Genomic DNA, 26,855 nt, shown 5'->3' on the forward strand with positions numbered 1-26,855 from the left:
CACTTCCAAGATTACTGTATTTCCTCCGTTGCTCCCCTTGTTGGCAGGATAATAAATTATTTGACAAATTCGACAACACTCTTAGAACAGGACTGGAATCCATTCTAAACTGTTCTTTGAAAGACAGTTCATGGTTACAAGCTTCCTTACCAGTTGAGAATGGAGGCCTTGGGATTCGTCGAGCCATGGATATCGCTATACCTTCTCTCCTCGCATCATTCTATGGCTCACGAGAACTAATTGGATCTCTTCTTCAACAGGAGGTTAACTTAGACTCGATTCGAGATGTACAAGAATGCATCGATAAATGGACTAATCTGGTTGGAATGGATCCCCCACCTAACGACAAAAGACATATCCAGTCTGCTTGGGATGAACCTATAGTAAAGCTTCGTTTATCTTCACTCCTATCATCAACTAATAACCCAGATGACAAAGCCAGGCTGTTGGCTGTCTCCTCCTCCAAAAACGGAGCATGGCTTCAAGCCCTACCTTCTCACACACTCGGCCTACACCTTTCTAATGAGAGAGCCTTCGTATTGCTACAGCTCTGCGCTTAGGTGCTAATATTTGTGAGCCTCACTTTTGTCCTGCTTGCAACGCATATGTTGATAATAAAGGATTACATGGTCTTTCATGTAATAAAAAAAAAAAAAAAAAAAAAAAAAGTGCGGGTAGACAATCTCGACATCATATTGTAAACGACATTATTTGTAGAGTCCTCGTTTCAGCGGGAGTTCCTTCAATAAAAGAACCAAATTGTTGTTGCCGCTCTGATGGTAAAAGGCCTGATGGCATGACCTTGGTACCGTGGAAAAATGGAAAAGCACTAGTCTGGGATTTCACATGTTCCGATACGTTTGCTCCTTCCAACTTACCCCATTCTTCAGTTCAGGCAGGTCTCGTCGCCGCTCACAGAGAATCAGACAAAAGACCAAAATACTCAAACCTATTGGACAAATATTGGTTTGTAACAGTAGCAATAGAAACCAGTGGGTCTTGGGGTCACGAAGGATCTAATTTCATTAATGAAGTTGGTCATCAAATAGCAACCAAAACTGGTGACCCCCGAGCTACTGCATTCCTTTTCCAACGTATCAGCATCGCCATCTAGCGCGGGAATGTGTCATCGATCTTAGGCACATTACCTCCTGGTAAAGAACTGGACGAGATTTTTCTTCTATAACACACAATAAGACGGGAGTAAAGACATCCTAGGAGGCTGACAACCACTTTGACTAAGTTCATGAAGAATGTTTTGAATCCAGTTTGGATAAATATAAATTCTTGGAAGTCATGACTAATACCGGTAAATTTGGGAGTGGTAGCAACATTATCTACAGATTTTACTTTGTTACTCAAAACCGTTAAAGACCCGAAAGATATTGTTGTCAAGCTGTCCGATGTTTATTTTGGAACAAATATGATGGCTACAGATACTGTATGTATTCTTAGATGGGTTTATAAGGAGGAAATAATGTCCGTATTGTTATTGTAATATTCTTATTAACGGGAAATTGTATGTTTAAACCTCTAATGCATATACAAAAGTTATATTATGGATCACTATAAGAATTCCTAGTATGTCTAGTTCACATTGTAAATCAGGCCTATGGATTAAATCATTTCAATAAATTATACAAATACCCCGGTACATCAACTATTTATTGATTTCAGAAAGCAAAATCGGTTAGGAGAGAAACATTATACAACGTTCTTACGGAACCTGGAATACCGAGAAAGCTAATTATATTAATTAAGATATATTTAAATGAATCCCAAAGTAAGGTCCGGGTAGGAAAATTTTTGTCCACGAGCTTTCACGTCGAAAACGACCTGAAACAAGGAGATGCGTTGTCACCATTATTATTTAACTTTGTGCTGGAATACGCTATAAGGAAAAACAAAGATAGCTCCCAGGGCCTAGAGTTGAACGGTACTCACCAGGTTATGGCATATGCTGATGATGTAAATTTAATAGGGGATGATAGGAGAACAATAGAAAGAAATGCAGAGATCTTATTAAACGCTTGCAGGGACATGGGTTTAGAAGTAAATGCAGAGAAAACTAAATACATGGAAGTGTGTCGGGACCGTAATATGGCAAATTATGGATGCGTTAAAATATTAAATAATACTTTTGATAAAGTAGATACTTTCAAATATTTAGGATCAATATTAACAGACGAAAATCATATTCACGAGGAAATTAAATGTCGACTAAAAGCAGAGAATTCGTGTTTCTATTCAGTTCAAAATCTCTTGTCGTCGCGAATTCTGTCGAGGAATTTGAAGCTTAAAATATATAAAACGACAATCATGCCTGTTGTTCTGTATGGTTGTTAAACATGGTCGCTTACTCTGAGGGAAGAACATGGACTGAAAGTATTTGAGAACAAGATCCTGAGACGAATATTCGGACCCAAGAGGAACGGGAATGGGGAATGGCGGAAACTTCATAATGAGGAACTACATAATTTATACGGTTTACCCAACATTGTTAGGGTCGTCAAGTCTAGGAGGCTGAGGTGGGCAGGCCATGTAGCTAGAATGGAAGAAAGTAGAAACGCTTTCAAAGTCTTGACTGGAAGACCAATCGGAAAACGATTATTAAAAAGACTTAGGCGCAGATGGGAGGACAATATTAAGATGGATCTCGCAGAGATAGAAATACAAAGTAGAAACTAAATCCAATTGGCTAAGGATAGAAGTCAGTGGAGAGCTTTTGTGAACGCGGCATTGAACCTCCGGGTTCCATAAGCCATAGAGTTAGTTAGTTAGTTAACTTTTTTTTCTAAACCGAATCGTGTTCAGTGTCACGGGTCAGGGAAAATTTATTTACTTAGTCATGGAAATTCAAGAAATCAATACCAGAATTTCAATGTGAACCCTGTAAAGACTTATGTTATTTCTCAGTACATTTTCTGTGTTGCTCTTTATTGTTCCTTAGATTGTCATACCATGGTTTACTAGTGTTTCTATCACAAGACTAAAGACCTATTTATGCTGCTGAGTTTGATTGTAATTTTTTTTTTTTTTTTTTTTTTTCGTGTGACGATCCGGACTCATCTGGTTGGTTTATTCACTTATTGTATTTTAGGTTGAACATTTTATCTTAAAATTTTATAAGGGGCGAGGTGGATCAGTGGTAGAGCGTTTAACTCTGGTGCATGGGGTCCCTACTTCGATCCCAGCTCGCACGACGTAAACTTTGTGCTGAACAAACACCATGTGCATCGGGTTTTTTCGTTGTTTTCCCGTTTCCTGCCACTTTATTCATTCCATTCATTTCTCATCACCTAGCTGGCATAATAATCGTGGGATGTAAAACTCTTCATTTGTAAAATTCTATAATTGATTTTCCGTCTTGGTATACAGTTAATGTGCAGTTAAAATATGTCATATTGTTTACTTTGTTTCATTTCTTTCTACTTCAAGGAAAATAATGATACAGATGAAGAAGGTAGTTCAACGTCAGAAGAAATAGAACCTATTCTGAAGTACGGTAGAATTACAAATGATCTTCAACATATTCTCTGTAAAGATGCTGCTAGTTGCATTGCTGTTCATCCAAAGGTGAGATATAAAACATTATTATTAAGCATAAAATAATATGTTAGTAGTATTGTCTCCCTGTTACTGGTAAAGATTGACATGCTGATGTTGTCTATAATTTTGTAATGAGGTTATGTTATTCTTGTACACACACAGTCGTTCAGTAGTTTACAAAACGTTTCTCCCATGCATTTAGAACGTACTTTGTAGGAAACAGGGTTGGCAAAAACCATGATTTTTATTGAAAAAAGGAAAGAAAACAGTTTTTTTTTATTTAAACCCGGTTTTTTTTTTTTTTAACCAGGTGTTTTGGTTTAAATAATTTGCTCGATGTATTTATATCACATATGGATAGAAATAAGTTTGTTTCGCCTTGATGTAATTATGCAACAACTAGGTTATGCTGGAAGGGATCACATAAGCTTAAAGCGGAATCTAAACGGCTTTTCGGCTTACGTCCGAGAGAAATTGTCCTCCATTTGAACTCGAAACCGGGACTAATTGGGCATAAATGAGATACGTCTGCCGACTCACTCACGAAGGACTCCTGATAAAAATACGGTGTACTGATTTTTACATACTTGTTAATATAATTAAGAGTCATTTCAGAAAGACAAAAAGATAAACAGTTGCAGAAATGAAATCATTGTACAGAATTACATATGAACAATTTCAAAATACTACAGAGTACAGAAGAACTAATTTAGTCCAAGTTAGTTCACTACGACTTTCATTGGTCCAAGTTAAAGGAATATGATGACTTAATTTGCATATCAGTAAGAAAGGTGAATAAAGATAAGAATACAAATAATTTGAGTCCACCTTGGCTCTGACCAATTTATACATAAATAGATACCAAAGATACTTCTAATTTCAATAAATGCCTCTTGTGGGGTTTGTATGACCCCCTCCCATTTCGATTTATTTTATCAATAGTAAACATTATTAAAACGAAACAATATTTAGAATTTTCTTCGGTTGCAATTGCATAACAATAATAAAAAAACTACAAAAAATCACAAAAGAAATATTCATAAACTTTTATATATATATATAATAAAAGGTGCTTTTGTAGTTTTATATCTTTGAGTAATGAATGGGGGATTTAGGTCTGAATATAATACTATAATATTCAGACCTAAAAAGTGAGTGAACGGGAATGAAACGTGATAACTCATAAATGTGTGTTCATCAAGATGTTACAAACACTTACCCTTTTACGAACATTTTTCGTTTTTTGGTTTAAACCAGCCAACCCTGGTAGGAAATAACGTCGTTCGAGAAATAATACTGTGTTGTTTAAAATATACAGAAGAAAACGATCGATGTATCCGTAAAATATTTCAAACCAAGAATGTTATATAGTTATTCCATATATTCATATATTTCATTAAAAGAAATTTTCATATATTACTAAATTTTCATATATTTCTATATTACTTTGATACTTTTACCTTGTTAAGGGTAAAATGATGGAAGGTAAAAGAATAGTATCCAATGTAGCAATTATCAAAATTTGGAATATAACTCTTTAAAACTAAATTTCACTTGCGCGCTAATTAACAGTTGTTCACGATTTCAAATTTCTAGAATGTGTAACTGATTCTTAAATTTTCATCTCCAATTATTATTATTTTTTTTTAAACCAAAAGAATTCTTAGTCAAATGCAAGAATGGATAACAAAATTTACGAAGCAGGAGGTGGAATTTCTTTGGTAAAAGGAGTGTTCTGAATTTCTGTAATTGTGATAGTGTATGTATTACTTGAACAATCATAGCATGTGTAGAATTCAGCGTTTTCCATGCAAACAAAGAACAGAACGTTAAAGAAAATCAATTAATTAATTTATTAAAAGATAAGATAGTGAATGTGAACTTTTTTTCAGTATTTTTTAGGTACCGGGTGTATCAAAAGTCTGAGGCAACAGGACACCTCTTTCATGAGTAAAGATAGGTAAAAAATGAAAAGATAGGGAAGTGTTGGAAAAGGATGATTTTCAATCTCAAATGTGACATTTGTCCAGTCGCATCAGCCATTTGGACTCAACAGTGGTAAAGCGCTCTATGAAAATGAAATGAAATCTTAGAGTTTAACGTCCCACGGTTATGCCGGTTAGGCTAAAGGAGACGGTGATAATGAGAAATGAGTGAAATGGTGGAATGAAGAAAGTGGGAGGAAACGGGAGAACCCCGAGAAAACCCACGAACACGGTGTTTGTCCACCACAAAGTCCACACGGCGCGAGCTGGAATCGAACCAGGGACCCCAAGCACCGGAGGTGAACGCTCTACCACTGAGCCACCGCGTCCCAAAGCGCTCTATGTTGAAGAAAAGAAAAACATTTTCGAAGAGAACGTAAGGCCAGGCAAAAGTGACGCGAGGAACGTGAATATTGTTTTGTGAGGAAAACCTAGAGCACCTGAAATCCGTTTTCCAATATTGCCGGATTGTTGACATGGTGAGGGCTCAAGGGAACAGTTTGCTGAACTGGTAACGTTAGTTCTGCATTTAATATAGGGCTTCTTACCAGTGTGGAGCTCAAACGGTAGTGTGATTAAAAAATCCACTATTTTAGATTAAAAACCACCTATTTCTAATAACATTCTTTTCTTATAGAAATTAATGACAAAGGAAACAACCAATTTTTTAACACACCAGATCCTCTGTAGTGAATTTTGTAACGCACAAAGAGTAAAAAAGTGAGTGAACGGAGACGCGAACCCGGGACCTCCGGCATACGGTGCCGATGCATTAACCACTACGCCACCCAATCCGTTTCTCAGAACAAGCTCTCACTTTTTCACCCTCGACGTCGGTGCTCTCCACTCGGACCACGTTGGTTGTACCACAGACCACTGCTGTGCTTGGACAATCCCTATGTCCATATACCGAGCACCTATGACCTCGAGAGTGAAAGAGTAAGTGGCTTTTCTGGAAAGCGGACTGAGTGGCGTAGGGGTTAACACAAAGGCACAGTATACTGGAGGTCCCGGGTTCGAGTTCCGGTCCAGTCAGTTACTTTTTCATTCTTTGTGCTTTATAACATTCTTTTGTTTCCATTTTTCGTATCTTTACTCTTGCGGAATTTGCCTGTGGCCCCAGACTTTTGATACATCCGGTATATATATTCACGGAATGCATTTTGATAGCGATTCGTAAGGGAGAGTGATTTGCCATTCGTCTAGAAAATTGCATTGGCTAATACAGTTCATTCTAGCGATAAAAGTAACTACTTTAGGAGCTTTTTAATTAAAGAGATGATCTATTAAAAACAAAGTCTTATTACTTTTCTAAGACAGTGTATTTCTTCCCACATACGTTCAAACAAGAGTTTACCTATTGTGTTCACTACCACAACGTTATCACGAAGCATGACTGGCGCGAACATCCTGATTTCTTTATAACAATACAAAAATAAACCACACTTTGTGAGGTTATACAATCCTGAGGGCTACAGCAACAGGTGCTGGTTGGTATCAAATGTATGTCATATCACGCTTTGGCAATACTGAAGTTTAAGTGATAACAAACTTCACATAAGAAGTGATCGGTGTTCCATCCTGTTTAAAAATTAAATGTTATTTGTCTTGTAATTGAAGCATGAGCCAAAGTAAGATACGTAACTGCTATTATTGTCTTATTTAAAAATAAATAAATAAAAGAAATTACTTTTGGGAAACCTTATTTATGATCCACATAAGAATGCTGTTTACAGTTTCCCATATTCGTGTATCATGGTGGGTTATTTTTTCCAGTTGTATGGAAGATAGCTTTATCGTTGATCACCATATTTTCTACGAAAATTTTGTCCTCGGTCATCGAGATCTGGAAGCATGCACAAAACTTTTTAAATGTGTCCTCGCGTAGCGTAGTAGCTAATGTGGGAGGGTTCAGTCCCCGGTGGGGACATTCAGCCGAAGAAGTGTGAAAACTTTTTCAGGCAAGCCATCCTGGTTATGGTTTTCCTCATTTACATGTAGCAAATGCCGGGATGGTACCTCACATAATGGTCGCAAGCCGCTTCCTTCCTTCCCAATTCCCGGGGCAGTATGATCGCCGAGGGACGTCATCCCTCATACATGAGGGGCTAAGACGGTACACGTGCCGGAGTGATTTGCCATTCGTCTAGAAAATTGCATTGGCTAATACAGTTCATTCTAGCGATAAAAGTAACTACTTTAGGAGCTTTTTAATTAAAGAGATGGTCTATTAAAAACAAAGTCTTATTACTTTTCTAAGACAGTGTATTTCTTCCCACATACGTTCAAACAAGAGTTTGCCTATTGTGTTCACTACCACAACGTTATCACGAAGCATGACTGGCGCGAACATCCTGATTTCTTTATAACAATACAAAAATAAACCACACTTTGTGAGGTTATACAATCCTGAGGGCTACAGCAACAGGTGCTGGTTGGTATCAAATGTATGTCATATCACGCTTTGGCAATACTGAAGTTTAAGTGATAACAAACTTCACATAAGAACCTTAATTCCTGTTCTTATTTTTAAAACTTTTGTAGCCTTTGAATATTGCGTGATAATAACTGCAGTAGATAAGATGGTAATTTGGAGTAGAAACTCTTTTTGGAGAACCCCCATTGTTGTTTCTGTTATCCCCAGTTCTCTGACTGCGTTTCCGGTTTATTTTCGTGGTTTGCTCAAAACTTTCTCACACGCGTTCCTGTCATCCTTTTGAAGTAGATAGGTAATCAGTTGACCCTTCGTTCTATAAGCAGCCTGTTTTTTTTTTAAACTGTTTGTACCTTGCACAAAATGAATTGTCGCAACATATAGTTTTTTTTTTTTTTTTTTTTTTTTTTTAATCTTAATACTAAATGACGTTCTAGAGTGATTACGGATCTACTAACATGATATTTCACAAAACCATTTCCTTACACTTCCAGCAGCACTCACTCACACAAAACTGCAGTGTGGCATGTAAACTACATCTCATGGAACTAGAAAAAATATTGAGTTCTTCCATTCCATTTTGATTTCACGAATTTAAATTTAATAATCTACTTCTAACAAACGTGAAACTCTTAAAGATCATTTTGAAACGGGCTCTATGTACAGGGTGTTCATGAAGTCCTTGACTAGGTTAAATAATCATAAAACCACAATTTCGTTGATATTGTTGTTGTAACGGAGGTAATAAATCTTAGTTTATTTGTTTCTTTATTCACTTACGTACGTATTTTTAGCATAATTCACTATAACGAAACATAGGCACAATTTAGTACATGTAGCACATCAAACTGATATTTAATTTCCAACATTTTTGGTGAAAGTGTTCCTCTATAATGATTTCAATGAATTCCTGAATCCTTTGCTTCAGGACCGCGATATTCCGCATTTTGGTACAATAGGCTTGATCGTTTTAAAACTCAGTTTTCTATTTTGGTGATAAACTCTGATTTGGTTCACAATATGCAAGAGTCAACTGAAACATAGGGCAACCATAAGAAAACAGTGAATTTTGTAAAGGTGGAAAGAAGTTTTATATTAATCATAAACTTTTCTTTCTGTGACAAAGGGAACTGCAGAAACTTACAAAGCTTACAGCATACATTAAGCTAATCAGTAGATTAGTTGTTGAGAGGAATACCAGGAGTTATATTTTTCTTGATTCACTACATGATTAGAAAAATTACAATGTATTTGTGCTATAAATGGGTAGCATTTTTCTTCTGATAGTATAGTGCAGTATATCACAAACCATATCTTTCAAGAAAATTTCCTGAAATAAATATAGGAGCATATAGATATAAAGATTTGTCTTATTTCCTTGTAAAATGTTTCTATTATACTTGAATTTTATGTCGAAAGTAGTTCTTTTGTATTGTTATTATTATTATGTCTTTTTAGTTCTTATGCCTTGGAAGCCACTGGGGAATGATTCATCTTCTGGATCATTTAGGGCACAGTGTTGGAAATAAGGAACTAAGAGCTCATACAGTCGTTGTAAACCAGATAAGCATTGATGAAAATGGCGATTTTATTGCAAGCTGTTCAGACGATGGAAAGGTATATTTTCGTTTCAGCTTAGAGTAATATGTGTTAGTATATAGATCGGGTGTTAGCTTAGAGAGAAGAATGTAGTAAAGTGAGTAGTAGTTTATTTTTTGTGTGCTTTAAAAAGTAAAAAGGGAAGTGGTAAAACGTAAAAGAGGAAGGTACGTGAAAGGATAAAAGGATTTCGCAGGATTAAAATATTCTCCTCTGTGTATTCTTACGTGCACATGCAACGGAATTTTGGCTATATCGATGGGTATACGGACAAAGGTGATATGTCCATGCCGTAATTTTTGCAGGTGACAACATTCAATGCATCTCACAAATCAGAGGTTCATGCAAAACTTTGTTTTTGTTAATGGATTATTTACTGGAGGTTCTTTTGTTTTTATGTAATGTGCTACAAATGTAAAAACCCTTCGGACATTATCCATATCAGTCAAAACCTGATTTTCGAAGAAAAATGGACAAATCACCTTTGTGCAGATACCCATCGATATAAATTGTATCACATTAAATTCAGGAATGCATCTAAATATTTATTAGTGGCTATATTTTCAATTGGAATATTCTTCTTTGTTAACAGCTTGTTTATTTATATACACAGTACCATTTCAGTCGGATCTCATGGCTTGCATTATATAGTGAAAGATCATTAGAGTGGCGTGAATTACCCACATAGCCACGAATGACCTCTAATGACAAATCTTGTCAGGTGTGGGTAAGCTTACTGTAACATTCTGAAAATAACATACTTAAACTATATATTGATAAATGATTTCCAGCAATTATACTTAATAGCCTCAAGTAACTAACTTCCTATTCCAATCAAGGATATTGGGATTTCAATTAGAGTGGCTTGAATTTTGAGTTTAGCGTCCCGTTCAGCAGCAAGGCTGTATAAGACGTGAATTTACAGCTTAACGTGGGATTCTAACCACGTGAACTCCCGCCGGGAATCGAACCTGGGTCTCCCGCGCCGAAGGCGCGTACGCCATCCACATAGCCACGAATGACCTCTAATGACAAATCTTCTCAGGTGTGGGTAAGCTTACCTGTAACATTCTGAAAATAAAATACTTAAACTATATATTGATTAATGGTTTCCAGCAATTATACTTAATAGCCTCAAGTAACTAACTTCCTATTCCAATCAAGGATATTGGGACTTCAATTATATTACAATTTTTTTTAAATAATGTGTGTAGTGGATCATCACATCAGGAGGACCATGGCTCAAGGAGTCTTCGCAGATCAAAAAGTTGGAAGCAGAACATACTCGTTATTTTGAACTGTCAGTGAAAGTGATAAATCAGTTGGATATTTAAAGTTATTTTAGCTACTATAACTATTTTTTTTTTTTCAAGAAAATAGAAATTATCAGAAACTACTTTATATTTCATTCTTAGCTTTATTTTTCTTAAAAAAATCCAAAGCTTAACATAAATGAGTTGATTAAGCAAGGAATGAGAAACAGTAATTAAAAAGTATATAGAACATTGGAACTGAAACAAAAACATCAATATGAGTTGAAAAGCTTCTTTACGTAAACTAAAGAATGCAGAAATTGATCCCATCATTCCACTGCATGCTGCATCACCATTCGACGTGTGACTAGGAGCTAAGACAGGGTGTTTTTCGCACGGCTCTACCCCTGTGAGTCCACTCCGTTTTATTTTTCCCTTTGTTTTTATTGTTTTCCTCCTGTTTTATGCTCTATGAAAAATGGTCCAGAGGAGGGTTGAAAGCTAGGCAGTACGAAGTATTTTCAGAAATCACAATTACAAGTAAATAAAAGGATTATTAAAATTCCTGAGCGTCTTAGCACATTGTCTCTAATTGAAATTCGTTTGCGCTGACCAAAGAGCAAATGTCAAGAACTAAGTTTCGTTGTTTCTTATTGTGTACGTGAATTTCTTAGTGGTACTTGTAATATATATGGAGAGCCACTTCGCTGTTCTGTAGGTAGAAAAAATATTCCTGAGATGGTATATGACATCTTCACGTTATGAACTTTATGTAGTCCAGATATAATTAGTAATGAAGGTGCTTCAATTTTTAAGCATTGTTTAAATCTTGGTTGAGCCAATATTCTTCAAGAACGTGAGTTAATGACCTTGTTAATTGAATTTGTTATGAGTATTATGTCATTTTTTGAGTCAATTTTGAATTTCAGTTTTTCTCTATAAGTATTTTTTGACATGATGGTAAAGGAGTTGCCATTATAAGATCTGAGGCACCCACAGTTATTTCGTTTAACTATTTCATAGATTTCGTAATCCAGATTCATGGTGTTTTATCTTATTTCGGGTTAAAACTGGCCTAACTTACATTGAAAATCTCTTCAAAAAGTTTCCTTGCTATCCAGGTTTTCAATTAACTATGTTGATTTTTCTGTCGAGCTAATGAAACACAGAATATTTAGATTCTTATCTAGTGTTCTAGATTAAAACCTTTTGTTAAAAATATTGTTAAACTTCTCTGGAATTTTCTTATCGGGAACGTAAAACAAGTTGATTTTGGTTAAGTTAATTTCAGATCTGTCGTTGTTAGGGGTTTCTATAGGTTTTGCGAATTCCTCTTCATTTGTACTTTTCATGATGGTACCAGTATGATCTGCTCGGTGAATACATAGTTAAAGTTTTTGAGGAATGTGTAATTTGTGTTCCTGATGAAGTTTCATTGGCGTCCCTCATAGAAAGAGCAAAGTGGTTTGGTTGATATTCCGAATTAGAACTGGTATTTACGGAACTGGTGCATGTGTCCCTGACTTTTTTTTTTTTTTTTTTTTTTGAGGTAAATTGTTCATTGTGGTCGTTGGTTGGTTAGGACGTGGAAATCAAGTACCTTAATATCGAAAATGTCTTCTAAACTTCTTAGTTTTGAATTTGATTTTTTGACTTTTGCGTAGGAGATTTCGTGCAAGCTAAGATACATGTTGTACGTACGGCGTCCTTCCAACAATTTTAATTGATTATTGGCTAATTCTGACCATAGGTTAAGCACAGATTTGTTTTACACTTGCAGAGTAACCTGTACGTTTCTGTGTTGAACTTAAGTAGCTTTTTCTTGAACATTTCTAGTATCTTTATCGATTTCTAAGATTTCACTAGAATCTTGTATCTCATAAATTTAGAAAAAATATGATTTTTGCAAACTTTTAAAAGCTGAATACCTAGAGATTCAATCTTGCAGCATAGTTTTCAAACTTTTGAAACCCTAATGAGGATTGCTACAAACTACTCATAATGCTATGGTTATTTTGTTTTGAGGATGTTACCGCAAGCTTAACCTTGTCTGACATAATTTTTAATTGAAGACCTGAATTGCAGAACATCCCAAGTCTACCGGAGTACTTTTGTGATTTTAGAAGAAAGAAAAGAAGATTACACTTGGCATGGTATTCTGTTTAGCTGATATAATAATAATAATAATAATAATAATAATAATAATAATAATAATAATAATAATAATAATAATAATAATAATTTTGATTTGGATTTACGTATTATGCAAATGAATAGCCCTTAAAAATAATGGATATAGATGCTAACATAAAAAACAAAACAAACGGGAAATGCGAAGAAAAAGAGTGGACTTGGGATGTTATGCAATTCAGCTCTTCAATTATATAATGGAATCCATGAGATATGATTAAAACAGCAGTGTGCTTATTTAAATTCTACGATAGTAGTGTTTAAAGGAAAGAAAATGTCCAAAGATGAAATATATACTACTAATCGATAAATCTTGTTGAACTATTGCGAGTGTAAAAAACTCCTCATGTGACGTTTTTTGAAAATGGAGGAAAATTAATTTAATTTGAGAATCTAAAAGTTGATGTTACACGAGAACCATTCCACTTATTCAGGTGAAACTGATATTGAATTGTATCTTCACTGTGCTTTCATTATGATACTAACAAGATGACAGTGCGTAGTAGGGTTAATGAGATATAGCCTGAAATAATCATTAACTCGTAAATTTTAATTTCTGCTTAATTACAATAAGCTGAAGACAGGAAAATAAAAATTATTCTGAACGGATTTGAAGTAAAAGACGAAAGTAGGAAGAGATATGCTCAATATGGATGAGGAAATAAAGCGTTTGGAGAAGTAAAATGAATTGCACAATATTGTTAATTTTTTCTAAGGATATATTGTTAATATACTACAGCCAGTTTTATGTACATACATCTATACTTTCTCGCTGTGACTTTTTCCTTTCATATATGACAAAACTCTCATCATGTGACTAAATTTGCAGATTAAAGCTTTAGGGAAGATGTTTAATTTCTTGTTTCGAGTAGGAATTTTTATTAGATAAGTGTTCTATAATTTCATATTAAAATACGTTCTATTTGTTTTCATATTATTATTTTTTCTGGTTGATTAGGGAAAAGTACGTTACTTAAGTATCATCGTTGTCATGTTTTCTTGGTTTTCTTTTTTCATCAACGTGGGAGAGCCTGTACGGCTAATTACACTAGCCTACGATGGTTCTGTTTTTCAACATTTGATGATGGATTCCCATGCATCTTGGTGCGCTTAATCCAAAAAGAACCTTAGTTTGTTTCCATCACGTCAAACTTGTTTGCAAATGGCATATATAATATGCAAATGTAATATATGTCCAAAAATGTCACAAATATGCGATGTAATGACATAGTCGGTTTAGTCGTTTTATATATATATATATACTAGCAGCGTTCACCCCGCTTCGCTGGGGTCACCCCGGAACGCAATAAACTTTGTTACTTAGATAATTTTTACTTTTTCGCTTTCAAGTGATATGATAGAAACCATAGAAGATTGGAGTAAATGTTAACATTATATCGCCTGTCATTTATGTTAACCCGCCGAGTGACACGGTCATGTGGGTTGCATATAAATACGGTTAGATTTAGCTATGATGAGCTAACAAAGGATTTGTACGTTATGGACACTTGAATGGTCAATTATCTCAAGACACTGGTAATTGAAAATTAAAGTGATATGATAAAAACCATCTAGGGTCCAAATCTTAATAACCCCCCAAAAATGAAAGAAATTGGTTCAGCCGTATTAGCGTGATGAGCTAACAAAGGATTTGTACGTTCTCTTTTATATATATATATATATATATATATATATATATATATATATATATATATATAAAACACGTGGTATTGTGCGGCTTAGAAGTGGAAGAAAATAGAATAGGATATAATAGAAAAGAAATACTCAAGAGTTTAGTCTTTATGTCGAACTCTTTAGACTAGTAATGCTATTTTTCTGACTTTTCCGCGCTTGTTTTTTTCTGGGTTCATCTCGGTGCAACATCTAGCAATAGTCCACCATCATTGTTGTATTCCGTCGTCCTTGGTAACGCTTTTCCATTTCGTGGATGTCCTGATGGAATCTCTCATTCATCTCTTCACTAACCCAGATTCTCGGGGAAGTAATCCAAATGGGAATGTAGGAAATGAACCTTCAAACTCGTGGAACAGTCTAATTTTTCGTACTTCAGCAGCATAGTATAAATGATAGACTTGAAATTCGGATCCTTCTTGTTGCCCAGAAACTTGGTTACTACGTATTTAAAGGTGACCTAGGTTTCTTTTTATGCAACTGAAATACACGAGATGCACTTGTCGCACGAATGCTATCTGTCTTTTTTGCCTTGCCAATATGAACTCACCAGAAATGTAACTAAAGGAATCTGCAAACGTTTTACAGCCTCTTAACGTCATGTCGAACACTGTTTGCTGCTCCCCCGACACACACAAACTTTTGATCGTGGAGGATAGTACGGACTGTTGCACCAGCACTAACAGTTGCAGTGTACACCACATTTAATAACATAAGTGTTGTCGTCTGCCGGTTTATGTTGCCAGCGTTTAGTTTTCATCATAAACAAACAGATGGCAGCATTTCCTATGTCCTGGCATCGGTCTGTACGTCTCATATATGTGATGTTTCTAGAGATATAAATCATTCTGACACATTGCGATTTGCAAACAATTCTGACATGATGGAAACAAACTACGGTCATTTTTCGATTAAGCGCACCAAGATACATAGGAATTCATTATCCAATGTCGAAAAACATGACATAACCGAAATAATGCAGGCCTGTGTTACACATCAGGGAAAATTTCAAAAAAATGTTCTAAAAAGCCGGGAAAAGCCAAGGAATTCTTTTCCCGTAATTTTTGTCTCCACCCTGAAATAAAGTTTTGACTGATTTTTACTGTGTTTTCTGCAGTCCTAACTCTATGTCAATAAAATAGTTTTTCACATCTTAATTATGCTTAACTTTGGACACTAGGGTGTTATCAGTGTGGCCTTACTTGCAGAAGTTAAATATTCAAAGCACGGAAGAGATGAGTTAGGATCAAGCAATAACTGAAGAAGTAATATTGCAAGAAATATTCATTTTTCTATAATAATAATAATAATAATTATAATAATAATAATAATAATAATAATAATAATAATTATAATAATAATAATAATAATAATAATAATAATAATAATAATAATAATAATAATAATTATTATTATTATTATTATTATTATTATTATTATTATCCCCTCTGATCAGTCGATATAGTGATATACAGGCCATGCAAATATTAAGAACCAAGATAACTGCTCTGGATTTTCTCTTTTGTTCAGGGATTTCATGGGCATTTCTTACAATTTTGCATGTAATCAATATATCTTTTTTGTGACATTTATGACATTTTGTATTGTAAAGTTCCTTTATTTTTTCCTCCAATGTCCTTTATTTTTTCCTCCAATTATACTAGGTACATAATCAAAACAGATGATGACTTAACTTAAAACATTGTCTCCTCAATAGCTAAGTAGTTAGCATGGCAGTCTTGGATACGATTCCGGGTAGGATTCCGTGTTTTTCAAATCGAACGTCAAAATTCTAGGTTTTGTTATATGACTTGTATTCTGGAATTCTTCTAGGAGTAGCTGCTGGTTTGGAAATTCAACACATTTGCATCAGTCAAGTATTTTTAGTAACTGTGTTTGCTGTTTGAATAGAATCTTGTCGAAACAGGAATCGAGAATAGCTAAGTAATTAGTATGGTGGGCTCATTTCTGAATCATTTTTTTAAAATGTAAAACTGAAGGTTTTTTTTTTTTTTTTTTTTTTGCATTATATCCTTTGAAGAAATCAAAATCTAAACTGATATTCCAGTTCAATTTCCACTGGGACTATTATAGATCTTAAAGATAATTTTGGAAAGTATTTTTGACAATTTCTGCAGAACAATGTTCGGAAATTGTGATTTTAATATGTAAGTCGTGTACAAATGTTTAAATAGATTAATATAAGTTAATTCTTACTGCATGATACTGTTGATCGTAGGTTCTTAATTCTAATTTTAAGTGATTAATTTTATAGTAAATTTTAACCTTTACATTTTTAATTATAATTAGTTGCTTTTTCATAGTTTTAATTGTGATTTTAATCCGTTAAATTAAATTGTAGTAATGCTACAGATAGTGAAACTTAATATATACTTGATATAATGTATTTTTGGGGATGAAAAGTTACATCTAACTTTATACGTAAGGTGTATTGATGAGGTTATATTAGGTTATATGAGGTTATATGCTTTGTTGTCAATGTATCTTAATAAAGTTACTTTGTAAGTTACAAATAATAAACAGTCTGATTTATAGTTAAAGATTTTGCTGATTTGGTGTGAAAGCGAATAAAAATAGAAATAATGAAATTAACGGAGGTACACCACTGCTATTTTTCAATATCTTGTTAAAGAAATTATACTTTGACGTAGGTCGTATGCAATGACGTTCTTTAATTTTTTTAAGAATCTAATTTTATGAAGAGATTACTAAAAATCGACAATGGCCATGAGTGTACCTGATTGGCGAAAACCTACGTCGCTAACTTGCTTAAAAATAATAAACTTAGTTCCACACTGTATGATAATTTTATCTAAATGTAATCTTATTGCAGTGCATATTTATATCTACACCAAAGATTGACAAATTTCTTTCCTTATTCACAGGTTATTTTGTATGGTCTTTATTCAACTGAAAATAATCAAAGCTTAGAAATGGGAAGACTAGTGAAGTCTGTTGCTATTGATCCAAATTATTCAAAATCAGGCTCAGGGAGGCGTTTCATAACAGGCAAGTAAAATAAAATGGCGTACTATACGTTGTGTTTTGTAGATAAATTATGTGAATATCTAATTTTGTAGCGTACTGACGAAATGCGATAAAAGAACTATCGGAACCATGTTAGTTTGATATCTTTGCTGTATGTACCAACGTATTTCTTCTCACTTAGTGCACTTTTAATGTCAGGAGTAGAATTTAAACGTGGGTAAGGAAGCAAATGCAGTAAAAATTAGAAAGTCCACTCAGTACACAACATTTTTCTTTTTGTCCTTTGAAGCTGAAGTGAACAATCTTCAGTTCAAGAACATTTCGGTGGACCATGAGAAACAGTCGTAACATTCATGCATGCAGAAGTGACATACCATCGCTGCCCTTCAAAAATCGCTCTGTGTAAAATGAAATGTTTTATGTGAATGAGAAAAATGGAATGCATTCTGTGTTGCCGTTTTTTAGGTGGCGAGAAGAAAATCAATGTAGTTGCTGGCATTATTGTTAGAATCTTAATATAAAATCAACCATATTTCTTTGAGAATACTTAACGTAAAATGATAGGAGCAGTTTGACCCCACATCACATGCTGGATTTTGTTTTATTTCGTAATTACCCCTTAAATGAACGATGTCATATAAGGATCTTTATAGGTATGTGCTCTACAACAATCTGTGCCCATATCTATAAAAATCGCATTTTGAGGGAAAACTGCACTTAAGCACTTTTTGAAGACGCAGTGACGATATACTGTCATTTGACCATTCTCAGGCTCGAATTTATAAATTTCCCCCAAATTTCCTCGCTAGGTATTACCCAATTAGAGGAAATCCAAGGGTTCACTTTGGAAATATTATTAATAAACCAACATGTCACACCCCTACCTGGCAAGTACCAAGGTGATTACAGAATTGAAATGTGGCTGTTTTGACGTAAAATCTAAGATGTATAAGTGCGTACGTGCTTGCTTTTGTTGTTATTGTTTCATTGGCTACTAGACAGCCCTTACATGTATGGGAAGACCGTTTGTTTCAGTTTCAGTACAAAACGCATTTCCAGTATTTACATATGAGTGTATGCACTGAGCGTAATTTCATATCTGATGTCACTAAATGATGGTTGCTTAGTTAATAGAGCGCTGACTTCACACCCGGAAGGTGGAGGTTCAAATTCCATCTCTGACCTCCTCGGTTGATGTGCAGATGGCTGCAGAAATATAGGTCACATAACGGCTTGCTACATTCACTAAGACTCTGCTGCTTATTCATTCCATTTTCTCCTAGATGATTGGTCACGTAGGGATCTCATATCCACCTTCTGACGTGTGTACGCCACAAATACCTAACCATCCGTGGAATATACTGTATCTATAAATAACCTATCTTCGAGACTCGCTGCTTGTCTAAGTAATTACCTCATCTCTGTTATTATGTAACCACGCATAACGTTTAGAACTTCTGGTATGTTGAATCCGATTGCAGTAACTATTTTTTGCCGACAGCGAATTTCAATTCCTTTGTGATGCGCCCTTCTCTTCATGCTTATTTCGATCAACCTTCATCTCAGAGACCATTGCATAGTCATTTTACACGTCTACAGGATGTCTATCGGTCACGAAAGTCATGAAAAAGTCACAAAATCAGAAAACGGTCATGAAAGTCAAGAAAAAGTCACGAAATTTAGCTTTTGGGTCACGATATTTTTATCTGTACAAATATAAGTATAAACTGAAAAATTTTGTTCTATAAAACGTGTAACATTTATTCTAACTTCAACTATTTTTGTTGAACAGTTAGTTACATATTTGCCCTAAGTTCGTCAGAAATGATTATTGAATTACTTAAGATGTAAGTTAGTCAATGAATGTTCAATGATAACACAAAATAAAATAAATGTAAACTTATGTATTTTCCGAAGGCTTTTTCACATTTACCTTATATTTCTTTTTCACATTTACCTTATATTTTTACAATATTTCTTCCTTTTTTAATTGAACATACATGCAGTCATAATGACATATTTTTGGATTATTTCTTAACTACCTATAAATCTTTCTGGCCACAAAACCTAACAACATAAATGTGCAGGTCCGGCCATAAAAGAAAATGAAATCTTCCGTACCAGACCATTGTCCATAACAACGTTACACATTTATACGGATTATCGTTACAAACGTCAAAATTCTCCACTAAAAATGTCTATGGTCGGCTTTAGACGTTACTAAGTCGCAAACAAAGCACGCTTCTACCACATGCATGAAAATTCGGTGTAATTCGCATCCAAACTCCCTCTTGAGAATGTTACGAAATTTTGTGGTTTGGGAAAGAAAAGGTCACGAAAAAGTCACAGAATTTCATTTTGGAATTTTAGTAGACACTCTGGTCTACCATCCGCAGTTTTGGCTAAAACAGGGTTGCTTCATGTGACGAACTCTTGGACTGCCAGGCGTTTGATTGTTGAAAAACACCGCTCTAAAGTTTCTATGTTCGGAAGCCTCTTGTTCGGAAACTATGCGGTTTATGACATGTTGATATGAATATTTTTGGTATGCAGAAACACCTCCCAAATTCATGTTACGAATTTCATTATATATATATATATATATAGATAGATAGATAGATAGATAGATAGATACATACATATATACATACATACAGATGGTGATCAGAAAAATGGAAACACCTGAACGAAATTGCAACTTACCAGATTAATATGGTGTCGGGCCACCTTTCGCCTTCAGAACAGCCTTGATGCGACGTGGGATGGAGGCATAGAGGTCGTGAATGGTAGCAAGTGAAATTTTACACCATTCCTCGTGCAGGGCATCGGCCAGTTCTGCGAGAGAGGATGGAGGTGAATAGTCGCCGGAGTCGTGTTTCCAAGACGGACCACAGATGTTCAATTATGTTGAGATGTGGGGATTGGGCGGGCCAGGGGAGGTGTTGAACTTCATCCCGATGTTCCTCAAACCACGCTGCAACAACGCCAGCTGTGTGAATGGGTGCATTATCATCCTGGAAGATGGCGTCATTGTCCGGGAACAACATCCGGACCATAGGATGCAAGTGGTCTCCTAAAATTGCGACATAATCGTTGGCAGTGATTCGTCCGCTAAGTGTGACCACAGGACCCAATGAAAACCATGATATGGCGGCCCACAGCATCACCGAGCCGCCGCCATGTTTCACAGTTGGGCGGAGACACTGCAGATCATAAGCTTCTTTGGGCGTTCTCCACACATAAACACGGCCCGTGGTTGGGAATAGGGTGAAGGATGACTCATCCGACCATATCACACGTTTTCAGTCCTCAACGGTCCAAGTTGCATGGTCACGGCACCATTTGCGGCGTGCGAAAGCGTTATGGTTCCTGATGAGCGGTTTGGCCCGTGCAACACGACCCCGTAAGTTCATGTCATGTAATTCGCGGCGGACTGTGATTGTCGAAACAGGGTGGGGGAGGTGCTGATTGAGTTCCTCCGTCACTTGCTCCGCAGTGGCACGACGGTTCTGCGTGACAATGCGCTTTAATACCCGTCGTGACCTGTCATTCATGATTTTCTTCCGCCCACTGTTCCGCTTCCCCGATGTGGTTTTCCCGTGTGTTGTGTAGGCCGTCATCACCTTCGACACTGTCCCACGCGACACACCTAACACAGTAGCCACTGCCGTCACACTCACTCCACATAACCGTTCACCAACAATTTGCCCTCTTTGAAAACCTGAGAGGTCTCCCATTTTACACTACCTCCGTCTGCTGCAGCCACTGGACACTGCAGTTCCACTGCGCCTGACGTAGTATGGAGACCGACCTAACACACCACCACCAGCGGTCCGGCACTGCGGGCGCCACGACACCACTGCCAACCCATACATCTGACGTGTTGCCAACTACAGGTGTTTCAATTTTTCTGATCACCATCTGTAGATAGATAGACAGAGAGTTATAGATATATTCATAATAATCTATCATTTCATAATAGATTACCGATTGTCTTTAAGTATTATACATAGAATTATGACATCATCCTCATAAGAATTCTTACGTTTGAAGAGCACTTTAAAAATGATAAACTAGCGACATTTTTTGGAAGGAAAAATTGTAGGTATCTCCATGTTCTAATGCGATAAGTGTCCTCTTCACACCTCTGTTCGGTTCTTCAGATATTTATTTCATTCTTTATGTAGATTGACGCAGCGGAAAGTCAGAGGAGATAAAATACAGAATCCAAGGACAGAATTTAAAAAATGAGTTTGAAGTTATTATGTAACACTCAAAACCTAAGGATTGATTCTTTAAGTGATAATAATGCCACAAAGTCGTTTTTCGACGAAGAAAACAAACAGTTCAAAATAACAAACATAAATCTCGATTTCAATCACGTATTCTAGGTCATACTAAATCTATGTATATAGTAAATTTTTGTAGTAGTACTTGCTGTACTACAAATGGCAGAAGAAGTTCAGAAAACCTAATATAAAGAGTTTAAAAATTACAGTTAGTTTCATGTATGTAAAATAGTGATGCAGCAAACATTCTAGTGATCCGATCCAGTGATTTTGTCATTTAAACATTAGCTTCAATAGATTAGTTGACTGATTTGGAATTTGGCATCCTGTTCAGCACTAAGGCTTTATGAGACGTGGACTTAAACAGCTTAACTTCGAACGACATGAGCTCCCACCGGGAATCGAACCTGAATCTCCCACGCTAAAGGCGCGTACGTTAACAATATAATCACTAGGGAGTTCAGCTTCATTAAAAGTCAGAGGTGAAATTTTCTTAAAGTGGTTATTGTCATTGTAATACATGAAGCACAAATAGAAGCTCTAATTTTTTAGTCCTGTACCATAGATGACAATACGTAATTTAAAGAGTTACATAACGACAGTTACATGCTTAGAAGTATTTGATTGTGTAGTATTCGCGTCAAAAGGAAGCTACTGCGCTGTGAAATTTAGAAACAGTACATCCTAATCAGTTAAACATTTGGTGACTAGAGTTTGATATTTTTATAGCCAATATGCCTTCTACATTTCATTATTCATAGAAAGTTGGTTGATCAGTTTGCATCACTTCTTACTTGTATTCGATCTTCCTTCGTACAGTTTGGATGATACTCATGTAATGAATCACTTAATCTTCATGTCGATGTGTACACAATGTTTGATAACATAATAAATCTTTTTACCGCAGGAGATGAACGACTGGTACTTCATGAGAAAACCTTATTTTCTCGCCTTAAACAAACCGTATTGTATGAAGTGGAAGGTACTGTACAGAATATTAAATGGAAAGGACAGTTTGTTGCATGGGCTAGTGATATTGGTGTTCGTGTATATGATATAAATGCACGCTGTTCACTTGGTTTAATAAAATGGAATAGAAATCCAAAGTAAGTACAACTTTTGTTCCTTTGTTGAGATTTAATGTTCAAAGAAAACCTAAAGCGCCAGTAAATTAGTTCTGCTGTGTTTTACGGCGATGTAAGCGCAATTTAGTAGTTTAATTTACTAGTGATACTTCATAACTCCCAGTACAAAATCTGAACGTTGAATACGTGTTATTCTTGATCACTTGTATTTAACCAAAACTATCCCTGTAGATTTGATACTGGTAGATGTGCTACATCCAAACCATATTACACATATTACTTTGAATCAGTTTCAATGCTGCGTGCAGCACAGATCGTGGACTATGCATGACGTGAAGTTTATAGTATTCTATCATAAGACTATGTTCACTTGTTTCCATGTCCAGTAAAGAGTATGTATGTAGCTCACGCCTACCCCTTTCAGGTTATTTTGTGTCTACTGTGAAACACGGAGGAAACTAGAAACGAATATCCTCAGGAATATCTTGGTAGGAACTAGCCACTACCTATAAAAGAAATAGCTAGAAATTTAACTGGAGACTGGATAAGACACCTTCCAGTAACCACGAATTGTTGCTGTATTAACCAGCAAATGAGGTCCAAACCGTAATAATACAGAATTTTGACCATGCAAAGTTTTACCTTCGTTGCAAACTTGTTTTAGGGGCAGTTTATTCAGTTTAGGGGGAGTTTATTCAAGCTAGTTCAATAATGGGACAAGTGCCTTAACGTTAATGGTGAAAAAGTTTGTACATACGTACTTTTACACTAAGTGCAAAAATTCTAGAATAACACATGGACAATATCAGCACAAAGAAACTTACTTATCGAATAACGCTCACGATGAAAATATAACTTATTTTTTGCTTTTAATCTAAAGCAGTGGTTCTCAATGCGGGGTGCGCGACCTAGCCGGGGGGTCCGCGAAGCCTAAATATTGAAGTGTGTTGTAATGAAATGGAACTTACAGGTGTTATGGAAGAAGTATGTTTAAGATTAAGAAACTGCAGCTGTGGGTAGTACGAGTACAATACAATAACTATTCATCATTTCCATCGATTGATAATGACAAAACTTATTCCAGATTTCAATAATATTATGGCAAAACGCAAAGAATTTCATTCCTTACATTAGTGACCCACCCCACATTTGAGAACATTGTTTATCAAGTGGATTTTTTAAAAAAATGATTTTCAGTTTTGAAAATTACTGTATTGAAATTTCGTTCAGTAGGAAACAATCATATGTATCTTTAGAACAAATTACTTATTGTATTATTTTTCCTGATCTTTTTCTTGTCAGTGGTAGTTCTAATTAGTATAATTTTTTAATACCATGTGAAATTTCAGATAGCATTGCAAGGGAGTCCGCAGATCACTTTCCGAATAAACGGAGGGTCCGCGTTATCGGAAAGTTTAAGAACCACTGATCTAAAGGTTCCACAAAAATGTGACAGGTTTATTTTCTCCTTCGAATAAATTATTCAGGCTGAACGTTATATTGTCTTTTATGTGAGACGAAAGTTTATGTTTACTTGTAATATATGCTAATATGTCGTTGTTAGTGCTTGTGTAAGGAATAAGATTGTGTAGTGTTGCAGCATCGTAATTGAGTTCATAAAAATGATATTGCATAAACTTCATATATGTATGTATAAAACATGTTTGGAGTTTGTCAGCACATACAAGCGTCAGTTAGCTTGGTGTGTACATTTTCCTTCGAGATTATAGGCTATTCCTGAAATCATCCTCCTACCATAATTGTGTACGTAAGTGTGTAACATGAAAGTAAAACAAAGCTTGACTTATTTTTCATTCGAGGGATTTGCACATTGGTAGTCTGTTGCTATAAAGCTAGGTGCTATGCTGAATGAGCTGATGTACTGTCTGCCAACAGCAACAACCATTTGTTGAGTATTATTCGACATTGGGTCTTCAATTCCTTTCGTAACCGAGCTGGGATATGAGAATAACATTGACTTTCGTTAGTTTGACTTGTTGACAGGTAGTCTGTTATGATGATCTCACAGTCCTAGAACACGAATAGCATCATTTTGGCAGCAGATTTTTGCACCTTTGCCGTTTTAGGGTGGAAGAGGAGAGGTTTCCATCGCTTACTCATTTTTTTAATTTCTGGGTCAGAAAGATATACTCAGTCCTCAGTGTTTAGGAGGACTAGTCATCCTAAAAAGTCCTCTTCATTGCGCTTAGAGCAATCCAACATTTTCCTGGAGTTTCCCTCTGGAGTTGTCTCCTGGAAAGGGGTAAGCAGCTGCGACACTCATCGTGCTAACACTTTCTGAGGAGGTAGCTACTTATGTATTATATTCTAGTGAGGTATATAACTAAGCACAACACTGTCAATGGTTATCTTTCTGTCTTCCGTTATGATCTACTCCACTTTCTCTGTCATGACGGCATCGACTGTGAAAGGTCTCACAGATCTATTGACACCCGGAGTGGCCATGTGTCCAGTTTGAAACTGCCATTTTCATTTGGATATCATTTCAGGATGGACTTTCATTCCATAGACTGCTTTCGTCTCCTCGTGAATTTGTTTTGCTGGTTTTCCATGGAGATGGAGGAACTTGATAACATCCGAGTCCCAGTTTGTCAGTCATTGCATCTTAAGTGATTTACCTGTAAAAAAGGAAAGAACAAATTACACATACGAATCAGTGTTTTCTATGCTTAGAAGAAACAAGGTATAATACACATATGGAACGTACCGATTTTATCGGTAATGATACATTGTAGTTGCACGTGGTTTGAATTTTTCGTTTTAGGTTGTGTTAGGTTCAATCTGTTATTATACGTGTTAAGTTATGTTTAATTTGTTATTATACGTTTTGCGTATGAATTTATAGTCGATAGTCCCTTTTATTTAATGTTTAATACTGTTATGATCGTATCTTGATGGTGTACGTAATCTTTATCTGCGCCATAAACATAGTATATGTTATTGTCCCTAGAAGTTTAGTAGGCCTCAGCTTAAATTAATTCGGTAATGATATGTAATGAATATTTTCTATCATGCAAGTGTTTATTTATAATATATAGAGGTTGTCATTATTGACCCGTATATTGTATATTTGCAGACCATATTAGTAGAGAGCAAAACTTATTAAATAATTAGTACGTACCGGTAATCGTATAATTAAACTGAACAGAAATGTTTAACATAATTATCCATTGCAATACTACATTAGAAGCGTGCGTGATCTTCTAACTTCATAACACGAATGCATATTAATGTAAACTACCCTGTTACGTGAAATGTACACTTGCACGTATTTTAGTTTTTCTTTTGAAACTGAATTAGTTCATTTTATCAATGTTAGTATCGTTGGCACAAGGAAACTACTTACTTTTAAATGTATTCAATACTGGCTGACAGTTTATAACAGATGATGCCTGAAGAAAATTGTGGTATTACATATCAAGTCAACCACTAACATTATCGTAAGTTTTCTTTTCTTTTTCGCTTCTCATTTGTTCGCGCTACTACAAGTATTACGTTACTCTGTTGTTTGAGAAGAGTACGGAAACTTGTCACATTTCGAGATTAAGTGAGAATAGTAAATAACTTTTTTTATACGATTTTAAAATTAAGTTTTAGGTTTTATATATATATATATATATATATATATATATATATATATATATATATATATATATATATATATATATATATATATATATATATATATATACGTAATAAGAATAATACAAATCTTTAAATCTGAGCGGGTAATGATGCTTACATTTGTT

The 26,855-nt window shown here is 35.3% G+C and overlaps 1 protein-coding gene across 2 annotated transcripts in view; it reads left to right on the plus strand.

Annotated features, from left to right (window-relative positions):
* The window catches only part of lt (vacuolar protein sorting-associated protein light), a 132,269-nt gene that overhangs the window by 10,002 nt on the left and 95,412 nt on the right, over positions 1–26,855 (plus strand). For both annotated transcript variants that reach the window (XM_081740168.1, XM_081740167.1), the window contains exons 2-5: positions 3,439–3,576; positions 9,427–9,585; positions 17,609–17,732; positions 22,908–23,106. In XM_081740168.1, the coding sequence (XP_081596294.1) occupies positions 3,439–3,576; positions 9,427–9,585; positions 17,609–17,732; positions 22,908–23,106 (620 nt within the window). The remainder of the gene's footprint in view (positions 1–3,438; positions 3,577–9,426; positions 9,586–17,608; positions 17,733–22,907; positions 23,107–26,855) is intronic.

Source organism: Thermobia domestica, chromosome 15 (assembly GCF_964235325.1).
Source record: "Thermobia domestica chromosome 15, izTheDome1.hap1.1, whole genome shotgun sequence".
Lineage (NCBI taxonomy): Eukaryota > Metazoa > Arthropoda > Insecta > Zygentoma > Lepismatidae > Thermobia > Thermobia domestica.